This window comes from Falco peregrinus, chromosome 1 (assembly GCF_023634155.1).
Source record: "Falco peregrinus isolate bFalPer1 chromosome 1, bFalPer1.pri, whole genome shotgun sequence".
Classification (NCBI taxonomy): domain Eukaryota; kingdom Metazoa; phylum Chordata; class Aves; order Falconiformes; family Falconidae; genus Falco; species Falco peregrinus.
In genome coordinates, this window is record NC_073721.1 from 80,123,086 (window position 1) to 80,146,244 (window position 23,159).

At 40.5% G+C, this 23,159-nt stretch overlaps 1 protein-coding gene across 6 annotated transcripts in view; it reads right to left on the reverse strand.

The window, feature by feature from the left end:
* The window catches only part of DPF3 (double PHD fingers 3), a 189,752-nt gene that overhangs the window by 17,693 nt on the left and 148,900 nt on the right, over nt 1-23,159 (reverse strand). For 3 of the 6 annotated variants that reach the window (XM_055799885.1, XM_005243744.4, XM_055799868.1), the window contains one exon: nt 13,169-13,297. In XM_055799885.1, the coding sequence (XP_055655860.1) occupies nt 13,169-13,297 (129 nt within the window). The other 3 variants (XR_008746492.1, XR_008746491.1, XM_055799887.1) reach the window with 2 other exon arrangements.

Below are 23,159 nucleotides of genomic sequence, written 5' to 3' on the forward strand. Positions count from 1 at the left end.
AGCCTTATTCACCTGAGGAAAGTGCGAAGAAACAAAACACTAATAGAAATTAAAGTTACAAATGTGAAAAATAAAACTGTATATGGGAAGTCTCCAAAAGAAGACCAAGAATAGTTAAATCTCTGCTGCAAAGACACACACTCTGTCACACACCACTGTTAAAAACCATCCCATCTATACAGTTTTGTACAATTCTTATATTGCCTGATTGGCTTAATTTCTGACGTCTTCTTTAGGACTTATTTGCCATTTAATCTGCTGGGGGTGGGGCAGTTCACCACATTGAAGGATCTGTACCCACATCAGAAAACATCTTAAAAACACCTCAGTTGCTGTTTTTGCAAGCAGCTGTCAAAACGGGCCATCTATAGCCTCTACTGGTAGTGGAGAAATTGATGGAAAGGCAGAGGAAAGGCAACAGAGCTTCATAAAAATGACAGCAGGCCTATTAGAGAAGAGGACACACAGTTTCCTAAAAAGATGGAATCTCGCCTGACGCAGTATTTCCTCTTTCTGTTTCCACCCTATACAACCATACTACTGATCTAATGTGTATAAAAGGGAGGGTTTGTGCCTGCACTATGAAATGCAGCAAAGGGAAGCACAGTTTCCAGTTACTCCAGTTATTGGATTAGAAATGGCATAGGTAGGGTCAGGACTCCTTAAGGCAATGTCACTAAAATCTATATGAAAAACTCTCATATAATTTAGACTCCACTTCGGAATCTAAATTAACTTAATGCAATTCTATTAATCTCACGGAGAAATTTATTAAAATACAAATACATTTAGGAAGATCCCCTATTATCACCAAATGATAGGAAACGCTCTCAAAATGAGTCCTACACAAAAGCAGTATTTTATTTCCTGCCTACCTTCACTCTAGCAAGCAACAGGACCAGTTTCTGTAGTCCAATGAATGGAGAAGAGAAAGTAAAAGAGAAAAAGGAAAAGAATTCTTGGTTAATATCATGCCTCATTAAGAAATAAAAAAAATCCGGGGACAAAAGTCATAATTTACAAAACAGAGAAGTGAAACAAAATCAACAGAGGAAGTTTTATTTTAAGCTTCAAAGAGAGTATTATGAACAATGGAGAGCTTAGAAAAGTATATGTACAAGTATGTTATTCAACCATGTATTTTAAAAAGAAGATTATTTGCACTAAAAAAGACCTTGTGGAATTGGTTTGATAAAGTAATATTTACAGAGGAATATACAGTAGGGACGTTGGAAGCAGAATTTTTATTTGGAAGGAATATTACACAAACTGAACACAGACCCTACAGTTTTCAACTCTTCATTACATTTGTGCGTCTTATCTTGGTGAAATAAAATTTGATTATTTTTTTTCCTCTAGAGGCAGTCCACCACTGCAAGTTCAGAAACCAAAAAAAATGAACAAAACAAAACCATCCTGCTAAAGAGCCCAATTAGAACTTAAATTTTGTCATTTAACTTACTGGGAGAAGGACTCAGGTCTACGAGGCATCTTACATGGTCATTTTTGGCCCTATGTGTTAATCTGGGAAGGAGCAGGAGAAGGCAAAAGGAGAAGAGGACAAAATCTGCTGCTACTGACACATCAAAACCTCTCAGTGAAGTGAGCTTAAGTTTTAGGTGTACAAGAAACATGATGCAGGATCAGGGTCTCTGGCAGCTTCACCTAGTCAGGATGTATTTTTGTAGACATCGCTTTTTTCACTCCAAAACTCAACATAAGCTACATTAACAAAACCACTTCTTCTATCTGTACCCTGGGTCTATATCAGCAGGTACATCTGGCACCCCTGTTACAGAGGAGAAGCTAATCTCAGAGCCAAGTCCAATACCCTTCTCCTAGAACGCAAGGCTATCCTGCATCCTTGCTAGACTGCATCACACATGACAGCGAACAGTCCTGCAGTATCTGCTGTGAGCAGATCTGGCAGCTGACAAAATCCTCCAGTCCTTGTAAGAAGCAGGACACCTTATTTCACTGAGAAGATGACTAACAACATAGAACTTGGGATGTGAATGTCCCTCACCACTGCCTCACAGGACAATTTAGGATTGTAGCTGTGGGAATTCACATTCTTCTCTTGCTGAGTAACCCCTGTTGCTTACTGCTGACATGCAGGTGCACCTGTACGCTTTTCAAAGTCCACTACCGCTTAAGAAAGGGCTGAAGTGCCCAAGCTTTCTACACATGACATCATCCTTGACTCCAACAGGAAGCTCCATGCCAAGACCACTTGAACATTTAGATATTTTCCTTACAACCAACTCACAATCAGCTGTGAAATTACCAAAGCAAAAAAATAAAGCCAAAATCAACAGAGTTGTCTTCCTTTTCTAAACCCCTCTTTCAGCAGAAGTATTTCACAGAGTTGCTCAAGAGCAAACCTCTTTTACTGTGCAGAAGAGACACATCAATCCTACTGGAAGAAGACAGTCCTTTGAATTGGACACAAAATCTGGTAACAAAAAAATCCAGCCACTGAGCTTGGTCTTTGCCATTTCAACAGGTTTTGTTCAGATTTGTGCCTAACACAGTACAGCAAATTAAGCTTCAAGCATCTAACAGGATAATATTATTAAGGAGAAAGTAAACCAGAACAATCTTCACTTACCACATCCAATTTGCAAAAAACAAAGATACCCAGCACATGTATGAATGGCTTCTTTAAAGTAAGAGAGAGAGCAGAGTTGATCTTTATTTTCATTATTTAAAAAGTTTTTTCCTTAAAGTAAATATTCAGTCTTTATTTTACATTAAGTGCTTTTAAAATTTCATGTCTTCACAAAATTGCATTTAAAATTTGAAGTAAAATGTATTTCAAACAAAAATACTGTGCAACTTCAGCACTTCTTTTCTCTCTTAAATATCGAAATAAATAAAATAGTTATGTCTTTTCAGTTTGTTTGTTTTTCAGTCAGTTCTACTGTAGATCAATTCCAGTTTGACCTGGGTTTATACACAAGCTTAAAAGAAAGTGAAATCAAGACTGTAAAAAACTTCTTTGTATTGCACCAGCTTAGGGCATCCCCAAAACTTCTCTCAACAGTTGGCAGCCAACTTCCCACAGTCCAGGCTCGTGTGCCAGATGAAACATGGGTATGGAAGGGTCAGGGCAAGGAGAGGAGAAATATCAAAGCATCCTGGCTTCTCTCGGCCTTCTTCTGAAATGTCTTGCTTGAAGGATGCTGGAGTCCATGAGGGCAGGGATGACTGCAGAGGGAAAGGCAATACAAAGTAAAACTAAACAAACTCAGACAACAAAAGCAAATGTTCAGAAAAAACAGAAGCACAAACCAACCTTCCAACATTGCTTGCATTCTAGTTCTTTGAAAATATAGCTCGACAAACTCAGCTTCAACTGATCATGGGAGCCGTAAGTGAATACAAAGCAAACAAATAGGATATGGAGGAGCATACCCAAAAGAAAGACACCAAACACTGTCAATCTTACTGTGAACATCATTAAATAACCTTCATCATTCAGTTTAAATGGCTGTGTCTTCACTAGAGGTTAAGAACTTTCCTTATGAAATCCTGGTCTGATTACCTTGCTATATTACTAATTATTTGTACAGAGCCACAAGTGTACGCAGAGTTGCACAAAAGACACTTTTAGAAGTCTGAACGATACACATAGGGTGGCAGCAATGTGATAACTTCTGGAAATAAGTGAAAGACTGCATTTTGCATTGTATTTAATCCATTAATTAAGTTACATACTTCTAAGGTCCTGAACAGTATTAGAGAGCCAATAAAAAAATCTCTTTATTTCCACAAAATGCAAGTGCCTCCCTCCATGTCTTCCCCACAAATCTCGTATCAGTTCTGGACAACACGAATGTCCAAAATCTTAGGAGATGCCAGTGACCAAAAGAATAACTCAAAGACAGGAACTGGTGCCTACCCCTCAACAGGGCTATCAGACCTTGAAATCGCAACAGCTGGGGTTTTTTTTCCTAAATGTTATTACAACTTGTCTTCTCTGAAATTGGCATCTTAATACTCATGGAAATACAGTCTGAGACATGAAAATAGTTCCAACCCAATTTCAGTTTTCTATAGTATTTATACAGGTTGGGGTTTTTTCAACCCTGGTAGATATCTGGCAAAGAGAACAAAGGTTGGTAGGGTTTATTATAATGGCTCAGCCAGCAAGAATTCACCCTGGCTACATTCCTGCACTGTGAGGGTTTGTCAAAACTACCCTATGCCAGCATGAACACATGCATGTGCCTCATACTTTACATATACTTATAGCTACAAATATTATATAAATAAGAAAAAATAATGGAGAATAAGAAATGGGTGTTTATTGGAAACAGCTACATATGTTGCAGCACAAAACATACTGGTCGGATTTTGCAGTTTTTATAGTAAGATGACTCCCACTGGGGTCAATACAATGTTTGCTTGAGGAATTGATTCAGTTAAACTGCTTGCCATGGGGAAGAGGCAAATTGCATGAGGAGCCAGGCTTTGAAAACTCTGTGGTTTAATGGTATTTGAAATACACTTTCAGGGCCCATCTCAAAATATCATTGCAAGAATTAAGTAAAGAAAGGCAAAGCAGGCAGGAGAGAACACAGTGGTGCCCTGGCACAGCCTGGACCCAGCAGCTCTCTGGGCACAGTTCTCATTCGCTCCATGCATAAGCGGGCAGCAAACTGAGTCTGTCTTCAATCAAGGGCCTACGCTGAGGTCTGTAAAATGGCAAACTGGAACTCAAAATGAATAACTAATGTAAAAGCTCAAAGGCAAAACAATGCGGGGAGGGGATTCTAATAACATACTCTGCTGAAACAAATAGCCATCTCAGAGCTTGTCTACACCATACTAGCAAGCATATTAACAGTGAGGTTTCATTGATTAAAAGCAACAGCTAAGAAAGCCCAGTGCTAATCCTTCTCAAGCCAGTGGCAAAGTTCTCTCTGGCCCTTGTTTCAGTAGCCTAGGCTAATCATTTATGACCTTACCACGTATGTACAATGTTATTCCAAGCATCATCACAAATACCAGAAATAAATACCCAAACCACAAAACTGGGGGGCACTCAGGTAGGGGGAAGAGATGCAGAGTGAAGCAAAACAGATCTCAGTTCCATCTCTCTTCTGCCACATGCCTCACAGCCTCCTTTTACTTTTTAACTGTTATGCCATAATCCAGTATTTTCATAAAATTTTCTCAATGTATATTATCACGCTTAAAATTTTATACTGTCTTCATGCAAGAGCTGATTCTGTCCCTGCTAAAATGTCAACTAATTAAGTGCCACCAAAGGGAATATGCTACGGATCAATGCACACTCTACATAGCCTTTCTTCTCCCTAATCAGCTGCTCAAGCAGCACGTCACTTCCTTATTTCTCCTGCTCTGATCTGTGAATCAGAGCTTGCAGAAGATGGCTCAGGAAATTATGTCTTTTCTAAGATCCTTTAGTATGGAGCAGTAGAAAGGTGCCTGAGGAGACAGCTCCCTTGATTAAACATGGAAAAGTCTGAATTTAGAGCCTGAAAGGAAACATCCCTTTATTCACACTTCACATTGGAGCTGTCTTATTTTGGTACATGGCTTGTGTAGGAGCATATGTTTCAGGAGAATCTTTGGACAGCCTTGTGCTAACCTTCCTCAAATAAGAAGGGCGTCTTTGGAGGAGGACTGGAAGAACCAGGCTTGTGATTACTTGAAGGACTGCGCCTTCAAAGATCTTATGAAGCTCAGAACAGCAGTTCTTATTGAACTGCTGAAATCACTGGGGAATACAGAGCATCACATTCCTTTCTGATTTCAAAGATGACTCTATTTTTTAGGTACAACCCGGAATTCACATTGAAAACTCTCTTTATGCCTTCCTAGTTTGGTTTGGGACTTACATGTCTTTGAAGATACAATTGACACTGTGCAGTTCCCTCATTTCTGACCTGGCTATGCCAGCGTCAGGCTTCTCTCTTCTTTTTTTAATTAATAAAAATAAAATTAAATTTAATTAATATTTTTTTTAAATCATGAAAATGAAATTTCCTCCTATATATTTTCTGCTCATGAACATTGCCATCTTCCCCTCGTCCATCTGAGAGGTTCTCAAGTAGCAGAGCCCCTCAGCTTTCTTCTTACGAGCTACCAACCTTCTTTCCCTGTTCCTAGCCTTCACTCAGGCAGTACCTGGCCCTGAGAATATTTAATTTTCATATCAACACTCCATTCAATATTCACTGTTCACACTACTGTCCAATCTAGCTTAAACAAGTACTCTTTCAGCTTCCATCTCTACCTCTTAATTTCCTTGCTATGATCGATGCCTTCCTATGGTCAGTACCACACTGCTCAGCCTGCTGAACTAAACTCATATTGGTTATCTCAGCCTAGTGAGACATCCAGGGACTACTCTGCTCTCCATAATGATGAATTTATTTCACCTTCCTTCCTCTCTCAGGACTAGATTGAACCAGTGACCACCCATATTCACATTAATGGTATAAATAACGGTGATGGATATTTTTCTATGCTATCTGTAATAAATGTCAGCTGGCAATTTTTATGCACTCTGTGAACTGTTGTGGCTTCCTTCCGAGGGTACTGCACTAGTCGGTTGTCACAAAGATGGGTGGTTAGGTTGTGAAAGGATTAAGACTGTATGCACTGTTATAGTAACTGCATTTGTGAAACTAAATCAAGACTTAATGAATTATAGGCATCTGATTATTGTTTGTATTCCAAAAGAGCCCAGAATGTGTTAGGCATGGTTCACAAAAGATGGTATGGATTCCACTTGGAAAAAATTATATTTAGAGTATGCCTATTCTGCAGCTCACGCAGTGAGTGGAGCTCTTCAGAAAGACGTACCAGGGTGGGTTTCAGCTTGCTAGCTCAGGTGCTGCAAGGACTATAGTCAGCACAGCAGCATGGAGCTCAGGATGGGTTGCAACAGTATGCAAGAAGCTGGGTAAATACAGCACTTAGTAAATGCTGAGCTGTGTGCTACCATCCCTGCACCGGTGGCCAGGTACAGCTGGCTGGTTCCAAGTGTATCAAGCCTACACATCTCAGGAAGTAAAAGGCAGACAAATGAAAACTGAGCTCTCTTCAAGTCCTTGATAATACAAGTCTTCATTATCCCTATGAGCCTTTCCCTGTCAAAGCATACTCTGATTCTATTTTGAGGAACAGTGGGTAAAATTTAAACTCTTTTCTTATCCTTATAATCTGTGTGGTGTGACTGCTACATGGATAGAAGAAGTAGATGCAAGATGGATACAAGAAATCATGTTGTTTGTTTAGTGTGGATTTGGCACATTTCTAGGTTCTTGCTCCCGTTCTATTTTCCATTGTTCACAGGAGCATGTCACAGCATAGCAAGAGAAAGAAAAAAAAAATGTATTTAAAGGGAGAGAATATAATACTAATGCCACAAATGTAAGTGCAGGGATCGAAGGGCAGGAGTAGCAGAAGAAATCAATTTGAACTTAACTTTTTAAAATCTGCAACATTTCACTTTTGTGGTATTTCTTTCAGAACTGGGAACAACTCTATGTGTGGATCAGATTCTGCTCTCAGTTACATTAGCATAAATTTAGACAAAATCCCCTGGACTTTACTGATATTACTCTTTGCTTACAGTAGGGTCAGTATGGAACAAATGAGCCCACAATACTTCACACAAGGGCTGGTTCCACCCGTTCTTGGTTGGGAAGTGTCTTCCATCTTGATTTCTGTTGCTTTTTATCTTAATGTCTTCATTACCTGTATGTATGTATGTGTTGTGTACATACATTTCTGATGTATGTCTACCCCCCCCCCCACACACACACAGAAAAAATTATACAGATAGGCAAATTAGGTCCTAACTCTTTCAGGGATTTTGGAAAACCAGATGCCTGTATACCTGTGCCCCCGCCCTGGAAACCATCTGAACTTCGAGCTTTTAGTAAATAGAGAAGACTGGCAAAATATTGTAAATTTATCTTGTGTTATTTCAGAGAAAAAATGACTGGCTAAAGTACACTTCTCATTGACAGCGTTAGGTCAAAATATCATCGATTTGATACTTTATCAATTACAATACACCAGCAGGAACAGAACAGCAACTGAAAAGGATTATCAGTATGGGGAGACCTTAAACAAGGCTTTCTCCCAGCAGATGTGCATGGCTCTGGCATGCATTGTCCTACAGTATACACACAGAGAGGCATTTTGTAATGTTTTGTAACACCATTCTGAAGGCAGATTGTTAATGTCATCTAGACATCAGTTAGCATATATTCTGGATTTATGCCCATGTACCTAACAGCAGAATCTGGTCACTGATTATTCCATGTCTAAAGTGAACAATAAAAAATTTAGAGGCTGGATCCTTTATCTTTTTCAAAAAAGTTTATAGGGGAGAAAAGAACATTGAAAGAGCTCTCATAGATAGTATTGAGCACCCCAGCAAAAGAAACAGGAGAAATGGAATCCACTTGGATAGACTTAATTCATGTGTTAGAACAATATATACACAAAGTTTTCATTGCAAGGCTGAGGTTTTTGGTATCAAAACCACACACCTCCAGTTTAAAGATTAGGCACTTGTGCAGATAAATGTCTATTTTGCCTCCGATTTAAATGAGGTCATGATTTCACAGTTTGGCATTATACACATCACTAAAAATGTATCAACTTAATCTTGCCCCTGCTCCAGGGAGATTTTTGCCTGCATTAGGACAGCAAATCATAACCTACACACTGACTCCTTTTGAATCACTTCTCTCTGTACACGAGGCTGGATCCTGCTCCCACAGAACTTCCATTAGCTTCACCAGGGGTGTGAATGTGGCGCAAACTCATAACACAATTTAATCCATGGGATTTACTTCTATAACAAAGCTCAGCCAAGGGTGTGTTGAAAATCCAGGGCACAGGGATTTCACAATTGAGTGAAAGACATTTCAGCTCGGACATACCTTTCAAATCCTGCTGCATGTTTCCTCCTTTCTGGAAAAGTCGCTGGGAAGGGAGTCACTCTCTTCTCCATTGCCCTTGGAACTTTAATGAGTATTGCTTTGGTTTATTTCAAGAGAAGCTATTGAAAAGCAAACAAAGTGTCTCACAAGACACTACAGAGAGAAAAAACTGGGCGACACAGGAAAAAATGCTGTGAATTAAAATTTGAAAATGGAAAGAAAAGTATAGGTGAGGTATTTTTCCATATAATTTCTTCCATGATTCTGCTCCTCCATCTGTTTTGTCTTTGATGTCTATGACTTGCCATTCATATTCCAACCCTACGCTTGGAAATCGTTGTCCATGAAGTGAAAGGTGAAGGAAAAGAAAAAAAAAAAAAAAGTAGAACGGAGTGAAGAAGACATGAAGGGGTGCAGGGAGGAAGAGATCTACTGAGTGTAAAGATGTCCAAAGGAGGGATGGAAATGTGTTCCCCAAGGTCATGGTCTTCAATGGTGCTGCTTTTATTTTCAGGCTGTTAAAGACAAGCGTAGCAGGTGTACAAGAAGAGCCAAACTCCACATGCTACAGTAAGTGCAAAATCTCAAAACGCAGAAGCCATCACATCAAGGGTTTCCTTGTCCTCCAAGAGTCCGCCCACAGTGGTTCTCTAGAAACAGTTCTATTATCAAGTAGACATCCATTGCTTTTTTGTGGGTTTTTTCTATTTTTATTTAAAAAGTAGTTTTTCTAATAATATATAGAATATATAAATAATAATAATTAAAAAAAACTATTTGGGTTTGCTTTCTGCTCTCCAACCCATCTGTATTTTTTGTGGTTTGCTGATATATATATTAAAAGACAAGAAAATCAACTCTGCTCACTATTAAAAAAAATATTAAATCCATCTTTTATGTTTCCAGAAAGAAAGAGAGGGGGGTGGGGTGGGGTGGGAGAAAAACAAATTTAAATGAAAAAAATAACAGGAAAATCAAAACCTTCTGTCTCTTCAAAATAGTTGTCAAGAGCTTTAACTGCTTGTGCTTTCAGTGTACACCCCACAGGAAAAACAACAAAAATAACAACAAAAAACCCCAACCAAACCCCAAGGACCTAAAATTAAAAAAAAGAAAAAGGTAATAATAATCCTAGTAGTAAAAAGGACAGCAAATTGCTCAGAGTTTGTGTGTCTTTTTAGTTATTTTAGCAGCCACCCTTTTTGTCTGCAGAGGGAGAGCTGCCACCACAGCCACCTCCTCGGCTCGAGAGAGGCTCTTCTGCATCGTCCTCGTCAAAGCCATGAAAGGTCGAGGTGTCGCTTTCTGACGTGGAACCGAACAAGTCCTCCGTAGTGCATGCTGGCGCTGCTTCGTCCCTCCTGCCTTCTCTTCCCAAATGAGCTGACATGTATGATGAATATATCAGCACATGGGTTAAGCAACAGGCATCATCATCATAATTTTTTAATCATCATTATTATTAAACTATTCAGACTATTGAGCTCATAGGTGTGTGTTTGTATGTGCCCGCACATCTCAACAACATAGCTCAGTAGAACTGTAGTAAGAAAAATAAAAAAGGATCAGTTTCTCTTTCAAAGAAAAAATATCTACAAACACCACAAGTGCCCATAGCTATGGCAGCGAAAGGGTTAATAATGTTTTCCTCTCTTCAAGACATTAAAATATTTCCTCATGATTACTTAGATCAATTGTAAAAGATTTTTAGATCGTATGAGTAATTAGACACCATTAGCTCTAAGCACAATGACTGTCCTTCAGACTGGCATCAACTGCCACAAATTTACTGCTATAGAAATGCAACCCATAGCTCATCAACCTCAGGACTAATTTTTATCCCTGTTCTTCACCTGATCCTAAACATCTTCCTCTGTAGACAAAATGAAATACATTTTGAAGACTAAGTGAAAGTAACTTAAACAAACGCTTTTATTCCAATTTCACAGTATCTCCTTCAAAAGTAAAAAAACCCAAACCAAATATATACAGTTCAACGACTAAAACAACTAAGACGAGAAGTGAATTGTCTTGTGATCTGTCTTGGGGAACACTGAAAAGTTCAAATGTGTGTGAGTCAATCCAACTTTCAATATGGAACAGGAAATCCTCCACACAGGACATCAATAGCAGCAACAACAAAAAGACAACTCTTAAGTCAAATACTGAAATCTGTGAAACTGAGGTTTATTTTTTCCCTCAATCAAACATGTTATGTGATCAATAATATAGTCTTTGAATTCCCTCTTCAGGAAAGGTAGAGAAAAAGATGTCTTTTGTGCCCCAGCAAAATGAAAAGTGTGAGATTTAGGGAATGGCTATTTTATTACTCAGGAACAGTAGCATGATATTAAGTAACCATTTGGTCCCCGCTCCAGGCTACAGGAATCAGCCATATAACAAGTACACTGCATTGCTTGAGACACGAAGAATTAAATCCTGTTCACAAAAATAAAATGGATATAACAAAATAATTGGCAGACGAACCACCTTGTAGAGATGTGATTTTACTGACTTTGTGAACGGAAGAAACAATATGATTTCCATGTCCTCTCTTTCAGTATAATGAGAATGTTCTCCATTATCAAGAAAGAGAAAGATGGCAGCCACCAAAGAGGTTTCATTGTTTTAGTTTAGAGATTAGTGTGTGGTTGTACCTTAATCACTTTCATCACACATCAGTCACAGCATTGCAGACCCCTATAATTGGCCCAGGTGGGTCAGAATTCGTACAAGGATAGCATTTAATGGAATTGATTTTGTACAATTTAGGTTACATGCCGATCTACTTGTTCTATTACACTAAGGAATCAAGGGAATTAATGTATTTGTGTTGCATTCTGATATAATCACCATAGCAATGTTTAAACAGCAAAAAAAAATATGGATCCATCTCACTGTGCCGTATCAGGACAATACTGAAATGAGTTATATTGAACTATAACAATCAAGGGGAAGGGCAATGATCTTCCAAGATGGCACCACAGACCCCATGAGCTTCCCCCTTCAGTTATTAAGAAGCAAACACGTATACACTGAAAGGTCCATGCCCCTGACGGCACAGCATTCATAAGGACACGCCTGAAGAAAACTAAAGGGGTTGCCAGTGGTCCTCTGGTGACCAGTCAGTATCACTTCAGAATATCTTCAGAGGTCACAACAACTGCAGAAGGCAATTTGCTAGTGAGAGACTAGTCCTGCTCCCACTGAATGTGGTAAGAGGCTTACTACGAATTTCAGCAGGAGCATAAAAAGGCCATTCCCTTGGCACAAGAACGCTCCACATCACATTTCAGCCATCATGCAACAGACATCTTTCAGTGACTACAGTACAGAAGAAGCAGCAGCAATACTGAATTTCAAGATCTCTTTGGTTTTCAGATTTCCATATGATGGTCTTATCACCACTAGTATCACCACTGTCCAGAAATATCACAACTGGAAACTTGGACCAAAGCTAGAATATGCAGTTGTTAAAGGTATCCCATTCCCTCTACCACCACCACCATCTCCCACGCAAGCTATAAATATTTGCTCAGCTGGGATAAAATTTCCAAAAAAAAGAGAAGGGGAGAAAAAAAAAAAAAGAAATAAAGAAAGGAAGAAAGAAAACAACAGTCCAGAAATAAAGACAACTCAGAATGGGAAAGACACAATTGCCTACATTTAAAAAGAGAGAAGGGAAGAAAACTGAGAAATAAAAACCTCTTTAAACAAAATTAATGATAGTCATCTTGTAAGAGGATAATTCTTGACAGCTACCCCCATCCCTACCCTGTAATTTCCTCCCTCTTTCTTTTTTGGATGAAGAAATGCATGAAATGTGTAATCAATGGAAATGCTTGTCATGCAACTTTCATAAATCTTGTAAGTAATTTATAGTTGTAATTGCAGCATTTGAAGACAGAGACCATTCTTTAATATTGTCACAGGATTCTCTCCTTCCATTTGAAGAACAACTAGTATATGTACCAATGTTCACAGAAGCCACTAAATACATTAAAACTTTATTATTTCGTAAGACCCCATTAATTTTAAAATGTGCATCCAACAATGGGTTTTATGACAGAAAATTTCCCCGTCATCCTTTCCCATAAACACAGACAAGAGGTAAGACTTCATCTTCTATCCCCCCCCAAAGGCGCTGCCTTTCTTCAAAATCTTCCGAAGGAGCAAAAAACAAATCACACAAATGCCTTTGTACAAGAAAGATGCAAAAAGGAGTCACCTACCAGAGCGCCCACAGTCTGAGCATGATACAAGTTCCTCAGGCCGACCACTTTTTTTGTTCATATTGGAGCCTCCAAGGCAGAAGTCACAGTAGTTATTGGGAATGATGACCCCGTCTGGTCCTTTCTGGGCTGCAGTTGGGTTAGAAGTCGGATTTACTCAAAAAGCACTCATTTTGGACACTTCCCCCTTCTCCCTGATACGATGTTAGCTCGTTGAGTTTTCAGGCCACAGCCTTCCCCAAAAAATTGTCAATCAGAACAAAAAGTGAACTGCATAAATCACCTTCATTTCAAGTACACCCTGTGTTGTATCTATTTTGCCTGAAATGCAATTCACCATTACCTTTATAATGCCAGCTGGGCTGGTCCCTCACAAGGACCTACTGCTGGATCGCCCTGTACAGTTCAGGGGCTTCGTAACATGCACAGGCGTAGAAACAACCCCTAATGCAGAACCAGCCCTACACTGTCAGTAAGTCAAGCCTGGTTTTTCAGACAGCAGTCATAATCATAAGCCCACAAAATACAAACTCAGAAAGGAAAAATACATCTCCCGAAACTCAAAAACCAACAGCGGGGAGATGGAGGGACAGGTACCCTAACTAGTTTTATTTCAAGTAACTTTTAGGGGGGTTACATCTCAAAGTGGCAGGCAGGCAAAGCCATTTGTGGGTGATTCACCCAAGGGTTAAGTTACCTGCAGCAGAGTGCACATCCCCTGGGAGAAGTGGGGAGGGCAGCAGGTCCAGCACTGCCCCAGCACCCAGCACAGCTGCAAAGAGTCAGCCCGGGATGGACATCCCAGCCAGCAGGGTTAAAAACTCGTTCAGCCAAGAAAAAAGGAGGGAAATTACATTCTTGTTTTCCAGCTAGGAATAGTTGGAAAGGAGCATACACACACTGGGTCTTAAGTAAAGGAGGAGGCAGTTCCCCTAGAAAGGAGAGAAGGGCAGAGTTCTTCTGCATTCCTCTTAGTTGAGCAAAACAGCAATGTGCTTTTTTTCTCCCTCTCAACTGCCATTTTCCTCCTCCGCTCTCCAGAGAGAGAAAACTTCTTGTTCCTGTACACTTTAACTAGGAACTGGGGAAGGGAGAGAGGAGTGGAGGGAATGGTTGGTCTTTGTTTGTTTTTCTCCTTTTTTATCTTAAAAATTCCAGTGGTATACCTGGCCTAAACCTACCCCATGAAGTTTTCTGCAAACTAGAAAATTAAGACCTTTAAACTGTTCCATCTATATTTAATTATCTTTTTAATGCATATTTTGTAACTTGCAGATTTTTAACAGATGTTTTGACAGCCTTTATTAATGGTCTTTTTGTCCACGTCCAAATTTCTCCCAAAGAACAATGACATTCTAAAGGGCTTCTGGTAGAAGTCCAAGACATACACTTGAAATTAAAATTTTCTCCGAGTTCAATCTGCTTTTCTGGTTTGCATGCATCTAGTTACTCATTTACTTCCAGCTGTTGATTAGCTGAGCTTTTTGGAGATTGGTAACTGAAAGATTTCTGGTAAGGTAAAATTAAGAAAAAAATTAAAACCCGTAAGGCTGCAAATACATCAGTATCTTCCTTCATGGCCGCTGAGTCCCTGACAGTATCTACTAAACAATAGACTTTGCTCTGAAATGGTCCTGGTTAGCAGATCCCCAGTTCTCTCAAAACCAGAGAGAAGGTCCCAGTGTTAGGTTAGCATTTTGCCTGTTTGCAGAGAAGCATTTAATACGTGCATGCAAGATATGCAAAAAAAGAGCAGGAACCAGGTGGAAGCCTAGCACACTCGCTCATTTTAAGAGCTGTAACAAAATGATCATAAAGTTGCTACTTGTACATATTTTGTGTATATAAAAAGCAGATCTCCCTAGCATTGATTTTTCCCACTACAGTCCCATTCTGAAAAAGTTAAGTAATTACTTCTTTATATTGTGCTGCACCTACAGACCATGTGTAATGCAAACTCAGCAAGCTCACCATTCAGTGGTTTTGGGGGGGTTTGTTCCTTATTACATTTGACATTATTTCACTTTTCATCTGATTTTCTTAAAGTGCCTTACAGATACTAAGATCCTAATATTAATCATCAGTGAGGTCAAAAAAGCCTCTTTTGCCATTGACTCTAACCAAAGTGTTGCGGGGCCCTAATTAAGTCTTGTGGTGAGGAGGCCACATTGCATTTCCACAGCTGAGAGACTTCGAAGTAGAGTGATGAACTGGCTTACTCATGAACACACAACAATTCTGTGGTGAGGCCACAAATAAAAATAAGCATTCAAGGTGCCAGCCAGCAGATTTAGGAAAGAGCTCTACTGCTACCACAACTCAGAATGGTATAATTGATTTAATACTCTGCATATACTGACTTAAATTTTTCCAGTGCAGCTCATGACCCTAAGATCCACTGACTGTCAAACTGGAAATGGGACAGAAGACCTTGTGAAAATGCATATACTGATCAATTAGTCTGTGGCATGTAGGACAGGTGGAGGGTATTTGCTGACTGCAATGAAGCTGAAGGGATTCTCCTAAACTACTGACAAGGGAATAAGCATGGGTCTTGATTACCTCATATTTCTTTTCAATTTTTAGTGTGAGTTCCTATGTACTCATTCATTGCTCATCACTCATAAATACAGACCTGGGTCAGTTGAGTGTGATAGAGATATCAGGCCTGAAAAGTTGTACACATATGAGAAGTTCCTGAAGTTACATCAACGATGTCTTGATGTATCTCTAGAGCCAAATAAGCCAGGTAAGGTTATTCTCTTCAATGATTTTTTGTTCTAACAGGTGCAAGAACTAGAATTGAACCTGACTAAAGCTTATTTTCTTGATCAGTACTGTACAGTGAATTAAGCCTCAGGCTAAATCACAGAAGGTTTGAGAATAAAGAGATTTCCAGATGATAGCAAGCAGAGTTCTTATGTTGAAAGGATTTTTTTTTCTACGTCCTTGGAGTTTTTAGTTCTACTTTACTGTAGTTCACAAATGATGAGGGAATTAAGAAAGAAAGCAAAGACAGCAAGATAGAACGTGCAATATTCATGAGAAGGGTATCATGCACTAGAAACCCAACCCTTATCCCACCCCTTAATCAATAAAATGACTTAGAAAAGTAAGTATGGGAATAGATTTGCAAGTGAAAGCAATTAAATTACTAGGGACTAATGTGTTGTTGCTTTTCATCTGAGACATAGTAATTAACTAGGTATCCACTTTTTGCACATGTTAATCACAAAGTAGAAGGTGCTAGCTTAAGCCAGACAACAGATCAGCTAATGAGAAGTAACTCACCAGCAGTGAGCTCAATCATTTGGATCAGGTGACTACAACCAAGGATTTTGTCCAAAAAAAGTTCACCCAGAATGAGAAACTGTTTAAAACAAAGCCTTGAAAACCATGGTCTTGCCCTAACTTACTCAAAACCCCTCTGATTTTCTTTTAGATTACAAACTGCAACAACAGATCAAAAGCTCTGAGGAGCTTTGAGGAATACTGCCTGAGCTAAGGTGTGCTCACAGGGGGTGTATTTAAATCAGTGCCTCTTGCCATTTCAACTCAGTGTTGCTTTCTAGTTTCATCAAAGGCCCTGTCTTCATCTACAACTGCCCCAAAATAAACAGAGTACACACATTTTAAAAATACTTTAAAAAATGGATTATGGAGAGACACATAAAGATCTGCACAGTTCAAGTGGTAGCTTCTCTGTAGCTGAAAGCTGATTCATGTGAAGACAGGATGCAGACTGAGAACAAAGTTAGTATTTCCAAATAACTTTGATATGCACTTACTCTGAAATATTTTCTTTCTTCTTAGCCTAATCAACTTAATTTCAAACTATAACAAGCTAAGCAGAGTAAGACCTACTTAAAATACAGTACCATCATTCACAGGAGTTGTCTTGCAAAATAAGTACTGTAAATTAAATACATTCTGTAGTATATCAGACAGTAAATTTGTTCTGTAGACAAAACCTAAAAAGCTAAACAAATTGACTGAGTTTATATATTTAAAATAACTTCTGTGCCTTCTTGATTTTGAAGGCAGGGGCTCTAAACAGAGTTCTATCTTCCCTTCTCCCCTCCCCAAGTAATTAAAAAAAGTGGAAGTTATCTTTCTCATGGTTTCAGTTTAATAATACAAGAAAGCCACCTCTAGAGAAATAACATCAAGAAATTAGGATTTTTCTTTTCTACATCATCACCTGGAGCCACATGACTCAATAAGAATCTGTTTTCTAGCTCTCATGGCTGCAGAGAGTAACTTGAATGGAAGGCAAGTTCAGAAGAAAAGTTAAATAGCTTTCCTTCAAAATGTGATCCTTAGAAACATACAGACAGAACCTCAAATAAATAGAACTTTTCTGATTTGTAAGTGAAGTTATTTTGGTGATTTGGATGACAACCTTTAAAAACTTGGGGCTGGAACCAGCGCTTAAAATAAAAACTGGATTCTCCGTTCCTTGGTACCAAATCACAGTCCCATGTATTTCTACATCCTGTAGGTTATACAGCACAATACTTAACCATGGTTTAAGCTATGCATCCAGATTTGGTAGCTTTTTATTCCTATTTTTTATTATATTCACACTACTGGAAAGGCAATGAAGAATAAGGAGTACAGTGTGTGCCTTGCTGTTGGGGTGGGGGGCTGTGCATCATTTATTTAAATGATTACAGTGAATTGGCTACAGTCAGACATGTATGTGCTTCCAAAGGGATTTTTCCTAGCACATTTTGTCCAGCTCTTACCTGTTTCTTCTGGGCTTGTTCCAAAACCAATAAAGATCACTGGAGGTTTTCAATCCAATTCAAAAGGCTTTGAATCAGTCCATTTACTCTGTTTGCAACAAAAATTTGCAGAGCACAATAGAGACTACAGGAACCTGTGTAGACCTGAATCGAGCCAATACAATTTGCAACGGAGGGAAAGGGGTGGGTTTGGTGTTGTTTTTTTTTTGTTGGTTTGTTGTTTTTTTTTTTTAAATCTACAAGACCCTTTGTCTGAGACTGAGGCCTGGTTTTCCTTTCCAGCTCCTCCCTTTTTCTCACTGTCAAAAGTGCAAGCCCAACATTTGGCTGCCTGCACAGAACACCACCAGCCAAGAGCCTGAGCCTGCAGTCCTCAAGCCCTGTGGGGGACTCGATGACATATAGTCCCAACCTATAGCCTAAATGCCCCCATGTGCCTTCACTCACCCCACCCCCCCCCGCCCTGCTGCCGCCAGCACTCATCCCTGGCAAGACTGGCCCATCTCCATGGCAACCGGAGTGCCCGGCCAGGCCTGCCTCTGGCCTTGCCACCTGTTCCTGCTCCATCTCTCAAGTGTAAGGAATTGCAGCACAGCCCCTTCATTTGCTGCTCGAAATGCATCAGTGGGGAATAGGCAGGCTCGTGCAAGAAACTGCAACATGATAATTAAATAAAAAAATGGCTTTAAGGAGAAGGGAAAAGAAAAGTGGCACTTGGACTGTGGCTTTTCTTGAAGGAAGAAAAGGGAGATGCCCAGCTGGGCACGCACCAGTTCCACCCCGGCCATTCCTGGGGTGTAATGAGCAAAGGTGGGGGTCAGACAAGTGGGCTGTGGAGGTGCTTCTGTGCTCAGGGCTAGACCCTGCTCTGGAAAGGAACAATGAAAGAATATATATATATATAAAACTCCTGGTATGGTGAGGAACAGGCCAAGTACAGCTGAAACACATTCAAGGCTCTTGCTCTCTCACATGTACTCAGCCAGGTAGAGATGTGTACAGTAATTTATGTGGCCTTCTCGCCAGCAAATTAAGTGCAGGGGTTTTTTTTATTTGAGTTTTCCAGGAAAAAATGTAAATCAAACTGAATGAGAGGAAATGGCCAGTCTCTCTGGCACATTTACTCTGTCATTAACACCAGAGATAAGCATGTTGGCTAACTCCAAACTGGGAAGTGTTGGGGCACTTGATACAGAGACCCTCCAGCAGGCTGTAAGTGCAGCTTGGGTTCTGTGTCATTGTGGCACAGTACTCAACTGAATAAGCTCTGAACTTGGGTGTAGCACTGGGAAACGGCTGCTGCTCTGTTCCCAGAGTCAAGCTAATCAGCCTGCACAGCCCAATGGGCCTCCGCTAGCTCAGGCTCCCCACGCTGCACTCCCCCGCACAGCAGGGGCATGCCCTTTGCCAGCAGGCAGAGAAGCAGGCTATGGGGCTGAGAAAGGTGCTGCAAACCACCCACCCAAAGTATTGCCAGTTCTCCCTAGTAACTGGATTTTATCTCCTTTTTGAGTTAGCTGGTGCTGTGGAGATAGCAGAAGCTGCTTTCTTTGCACAGTTTTTAGCAGCTGTGACAGGTTTGCCTTTCCTACAGCCCCTGCTCATGGAGAGGCATGGCCAAGGAGCACTCAAAGCTACAAGAAGTGCTACGAGAAGGAGGTACACCTGTAGGAGTCAGCGGAAGCCTCTGAAGGTGGGGAAAGGAAGAGCATCTGATCATGTCTTTTACAGAGACCAGTATGGCCTGTAAGTTGAACAGCTAACGAATGAGCTGGGAGGTGGGTAGCAGAAGGTACAGCTAGGAAAATTACAGCATCAGTTGATCAGATCTTGTTGATTTGAGGAGTCAGCGTTCCTGCACCATAAGGCAGCACTTCATAGAAATGTCTGTGCACTGATCTTACGGTCTTCTGAAGGAACACCTGAAGCATGGGCCAAAATCCCACTGCTCACAGTAAATCACTGTAACTGTCCAGTGCCTCGTGACAATAAACAGTAGGAGATACAGACTAGGAAAGAAGACAAAAGAGTCTGACATTAGAATACAGATTTCCTGATTTTGAGGGGTACCTCTCCTGAGACTTGGTCTCTGGCCACTGAAACGCATCATTCCCATCAGCTCAGGGAACTCAAGGAGGGATTATAGTGCCCGATATACAGCCCCATCCAGCAGCATCCCTCAGCATTCAGGTAAGAATGGCCAACGTCATGAAATGGATCCCTGCAACATGTTGTAGGCTTTGGATCTGGAAATTACTCCTCTTTGGATCTGGAGGAATGTGAGAAGGCAGAGCACCTAAGTTCAAATTCAGTCAAAACTTTTGGGTTTTACTTGGTTCAAATTCTACATGGAGGAGAGAAAAAGCAAGCAGATAGCAAAAAAGGAGAAACAATGATAAATACATAAACGATACCATTCTGTCTCAAGAGATGGCATGTTATTGAAGCAACACGTGTTTTTTGAAAACTTATTAGTCAAATTGGAAACATTTTTCCATAAACTACTGAGAGGCACTAGGTCCTTCTCTTCAATGACTTGCACATTGACAACAACATTTCAGGTCCTGGCCAGGCAGTATATAAAAAAAAACTCCAAACTACCAAAAAACCCCACCCACAACTCCAAACAAATGAACAAAAAGTCCCCTATGGGTCCCTGTACATAGGAGACAAATCTGGGATTTTCCACTATTCCAAAACTCTAAACAATTGATCCATTTTTTTCCTTAGCATCCTAAAACACAGGCACAAAAGTCTGAGAAATGTACAGCTGCAAAGAGGGTTTGAGTGGAAATCATTATGCAGTTCCAAACTCTGCAATCACTACTGTTTCTTTTGGTATTCTGACTCTTTTTCCTTATGAAAACAAGTTCTAGAAAAGGAAAAAACCAAACAGATTAATGAGAAGTCAACTCAAGGTAATGTACATATTTTCACTGAAAAGGCACCTGCTGCAGGTTATCTTGTCGCAAGGTGGGCATTGATGCATCCTTGCATTCGGAAGTAGCTCCCACCACAGCCCCAGCAAGGATCAGCACTGAGGCAGGGAAGAAGTAGGCCTGATGTAGCTTTTGAAATTGATGCTGCTTGTGGAGAGAAACAAACAGCTCGTCTCCAACTGAGGGGCTGACTCTTGTCATTTATTCATGGCCAGCCCCCTGCCTGGATGGAAATAAAAATGTTTCAAAGATGACTGTGTGGGGGAGCTGGAGGACAGCTTGGAGGCACACTGAGGTTAGCACATTAATTTTTTATCTCTGGAGACCGGGTATCCAATTATGCTTAGAGTACACAAATAACTTTGGTTGGTCTTTCCACTAGAGATTTATCCATATAATAAAATCTGCAATGGAACTGGGCACAATAGGCTGATGCCATGAAATAACATACACGGGTGGTTTTGCAGGTCAGATGCCCAAGCTAGCAGAGTGGCGGGAGGGCACAGGACTACGTTCTCGTTAACTACATGTATTGTAGGATGGCCTGACCTGCACAGGGCAGTTAGGCCAGTGACAGCCCGCACAATGTGCTTTATTTAGGGTTGTCATTGGCCAAAGTGCTTGTGGGCATAAGATCTGTTCAGTTGCTGTTTATTGCACAGCTGCCTGTAACCAACGTTCCACATAGCAAAATGCCACTGAAAACTCTTCTCCTTTAAAGGAGCGGAAGTTTTTCTCCATGTAGGCACACTGTCCTATTCTCCCAGGAATTAAGGAAGGGCATTTATACTAGTACACTCATTCACACACACACATCTATTCAATAGATAGAAGTCTAATGTAATTCCTCTATCAGAAGTGCCTCAAAATCTGTGAGCACCAGCTGCCCCCAGAGCTGGCCTGTACCCATGGAGTGAGATGGAATAAAACAGCAGGTGTTTTGTGGCAGGCTTGGATGCACCCTGAGCTCACAAATCTCATGCTCTCGGTGCCAACATGTGAAGGAAAAGCCAGAAGAAAAAAAAAGCTGAGAATGATGTGGATCATTTCTTTTTAGCAGTGGAGTTGGGGAAGGTGGGGAGGGGGGGTGGTGACTTTTTTAAGGGTTTGCTATAACTTCCTTTTCATAGACCCATACTCAGGTAAAAAACTCAGAGAGTAGGTCAAAAATAAATGTGTTTATAGACAGAGGCAAGACTAGGCAGTATGGAAGGTCTATTTCTCTGTGTCAAAGGGTTAGATAAGACATACAAACAAGGCAACTAAAGCTCATAGATTCATAGAATTGCTGAGGTTGGCAGGGGCCTCTGGAGATCATCTAGGCTAGCCCCCCTGCACAAGCACATTGCTCAGGATTGTGCCCAGTCAGCTTTTGAAAATCTCCACAGGTGGAGAGTCCATAATGCTCTGAGCAACCTGTTCCACTATTTAATCACCCTTATAGTAAAAAAAATAAAAAATAAAAAATAAAATTCTTATTTTCAAACAAAATATCTTGTATTTCAGTTTGTGCCCATTGCCTCTATTCCTGTCACTCAAACAAAGCACAGGCTAATATGTTTTAGGAAAGGCAAAGGCTGGAGAAGACTGTTGAACTATTTTCCATGTCACAAGGGGTAATCTATAGGCAAGGAAGAAGGACAGAAGGAGAGAGATATGTAAATAAACAAACCCTCTACAACAGTCAAGGACAGTGACATGTGCCAAGGAGGTGAGACTTGGGGCTTGGACCTGTCCCTGTTCTTTGATACATTCAGTGGTTCTCAGTTTCAGGTAGGTTCCTCCTGTCTACACCTCTTTTCCAGTCCCTAGATAATTTACTGAACTACCCAAATTGGTCAGTGCATGAGGAGGAGAGTAAAGATAAAGGGAACTGGGTATGTAGAAAGACAAGAGGCCATCTGGCACCAGCTAGGGCATCAATAGGTGAATCCTGCAGAAGCCCTCCTCCGGAAAGCTCATTCCTTGCCTCAGCACAGCTGCCGTTACCGCAGGTACTGCAAGGAGTGGAGGCTGCAGAGGAGACATGGGTACAAAAGAAGGAAGTTCATACTGCAGCTGCCTGCCTGAACTTTACTGACCCAGTGCTCACCTCCCACAGCACAGCAAATTCCAAATGGCTGGTTTGAATTTGCCTTGCCTTTTCTAAATCAGGCTGCTCATATCTCTCTGTCACAGTACTAAGCAAATAACCAGACCCTGCTCTATACCATATCTCTCGTCCTCCTGTTCAATAGGTTGCGGATTAGCTGTTTGGATTAACATCCCCTGCCCCGCCTTCCCTCCCTCTCTCCCTCCACCCCC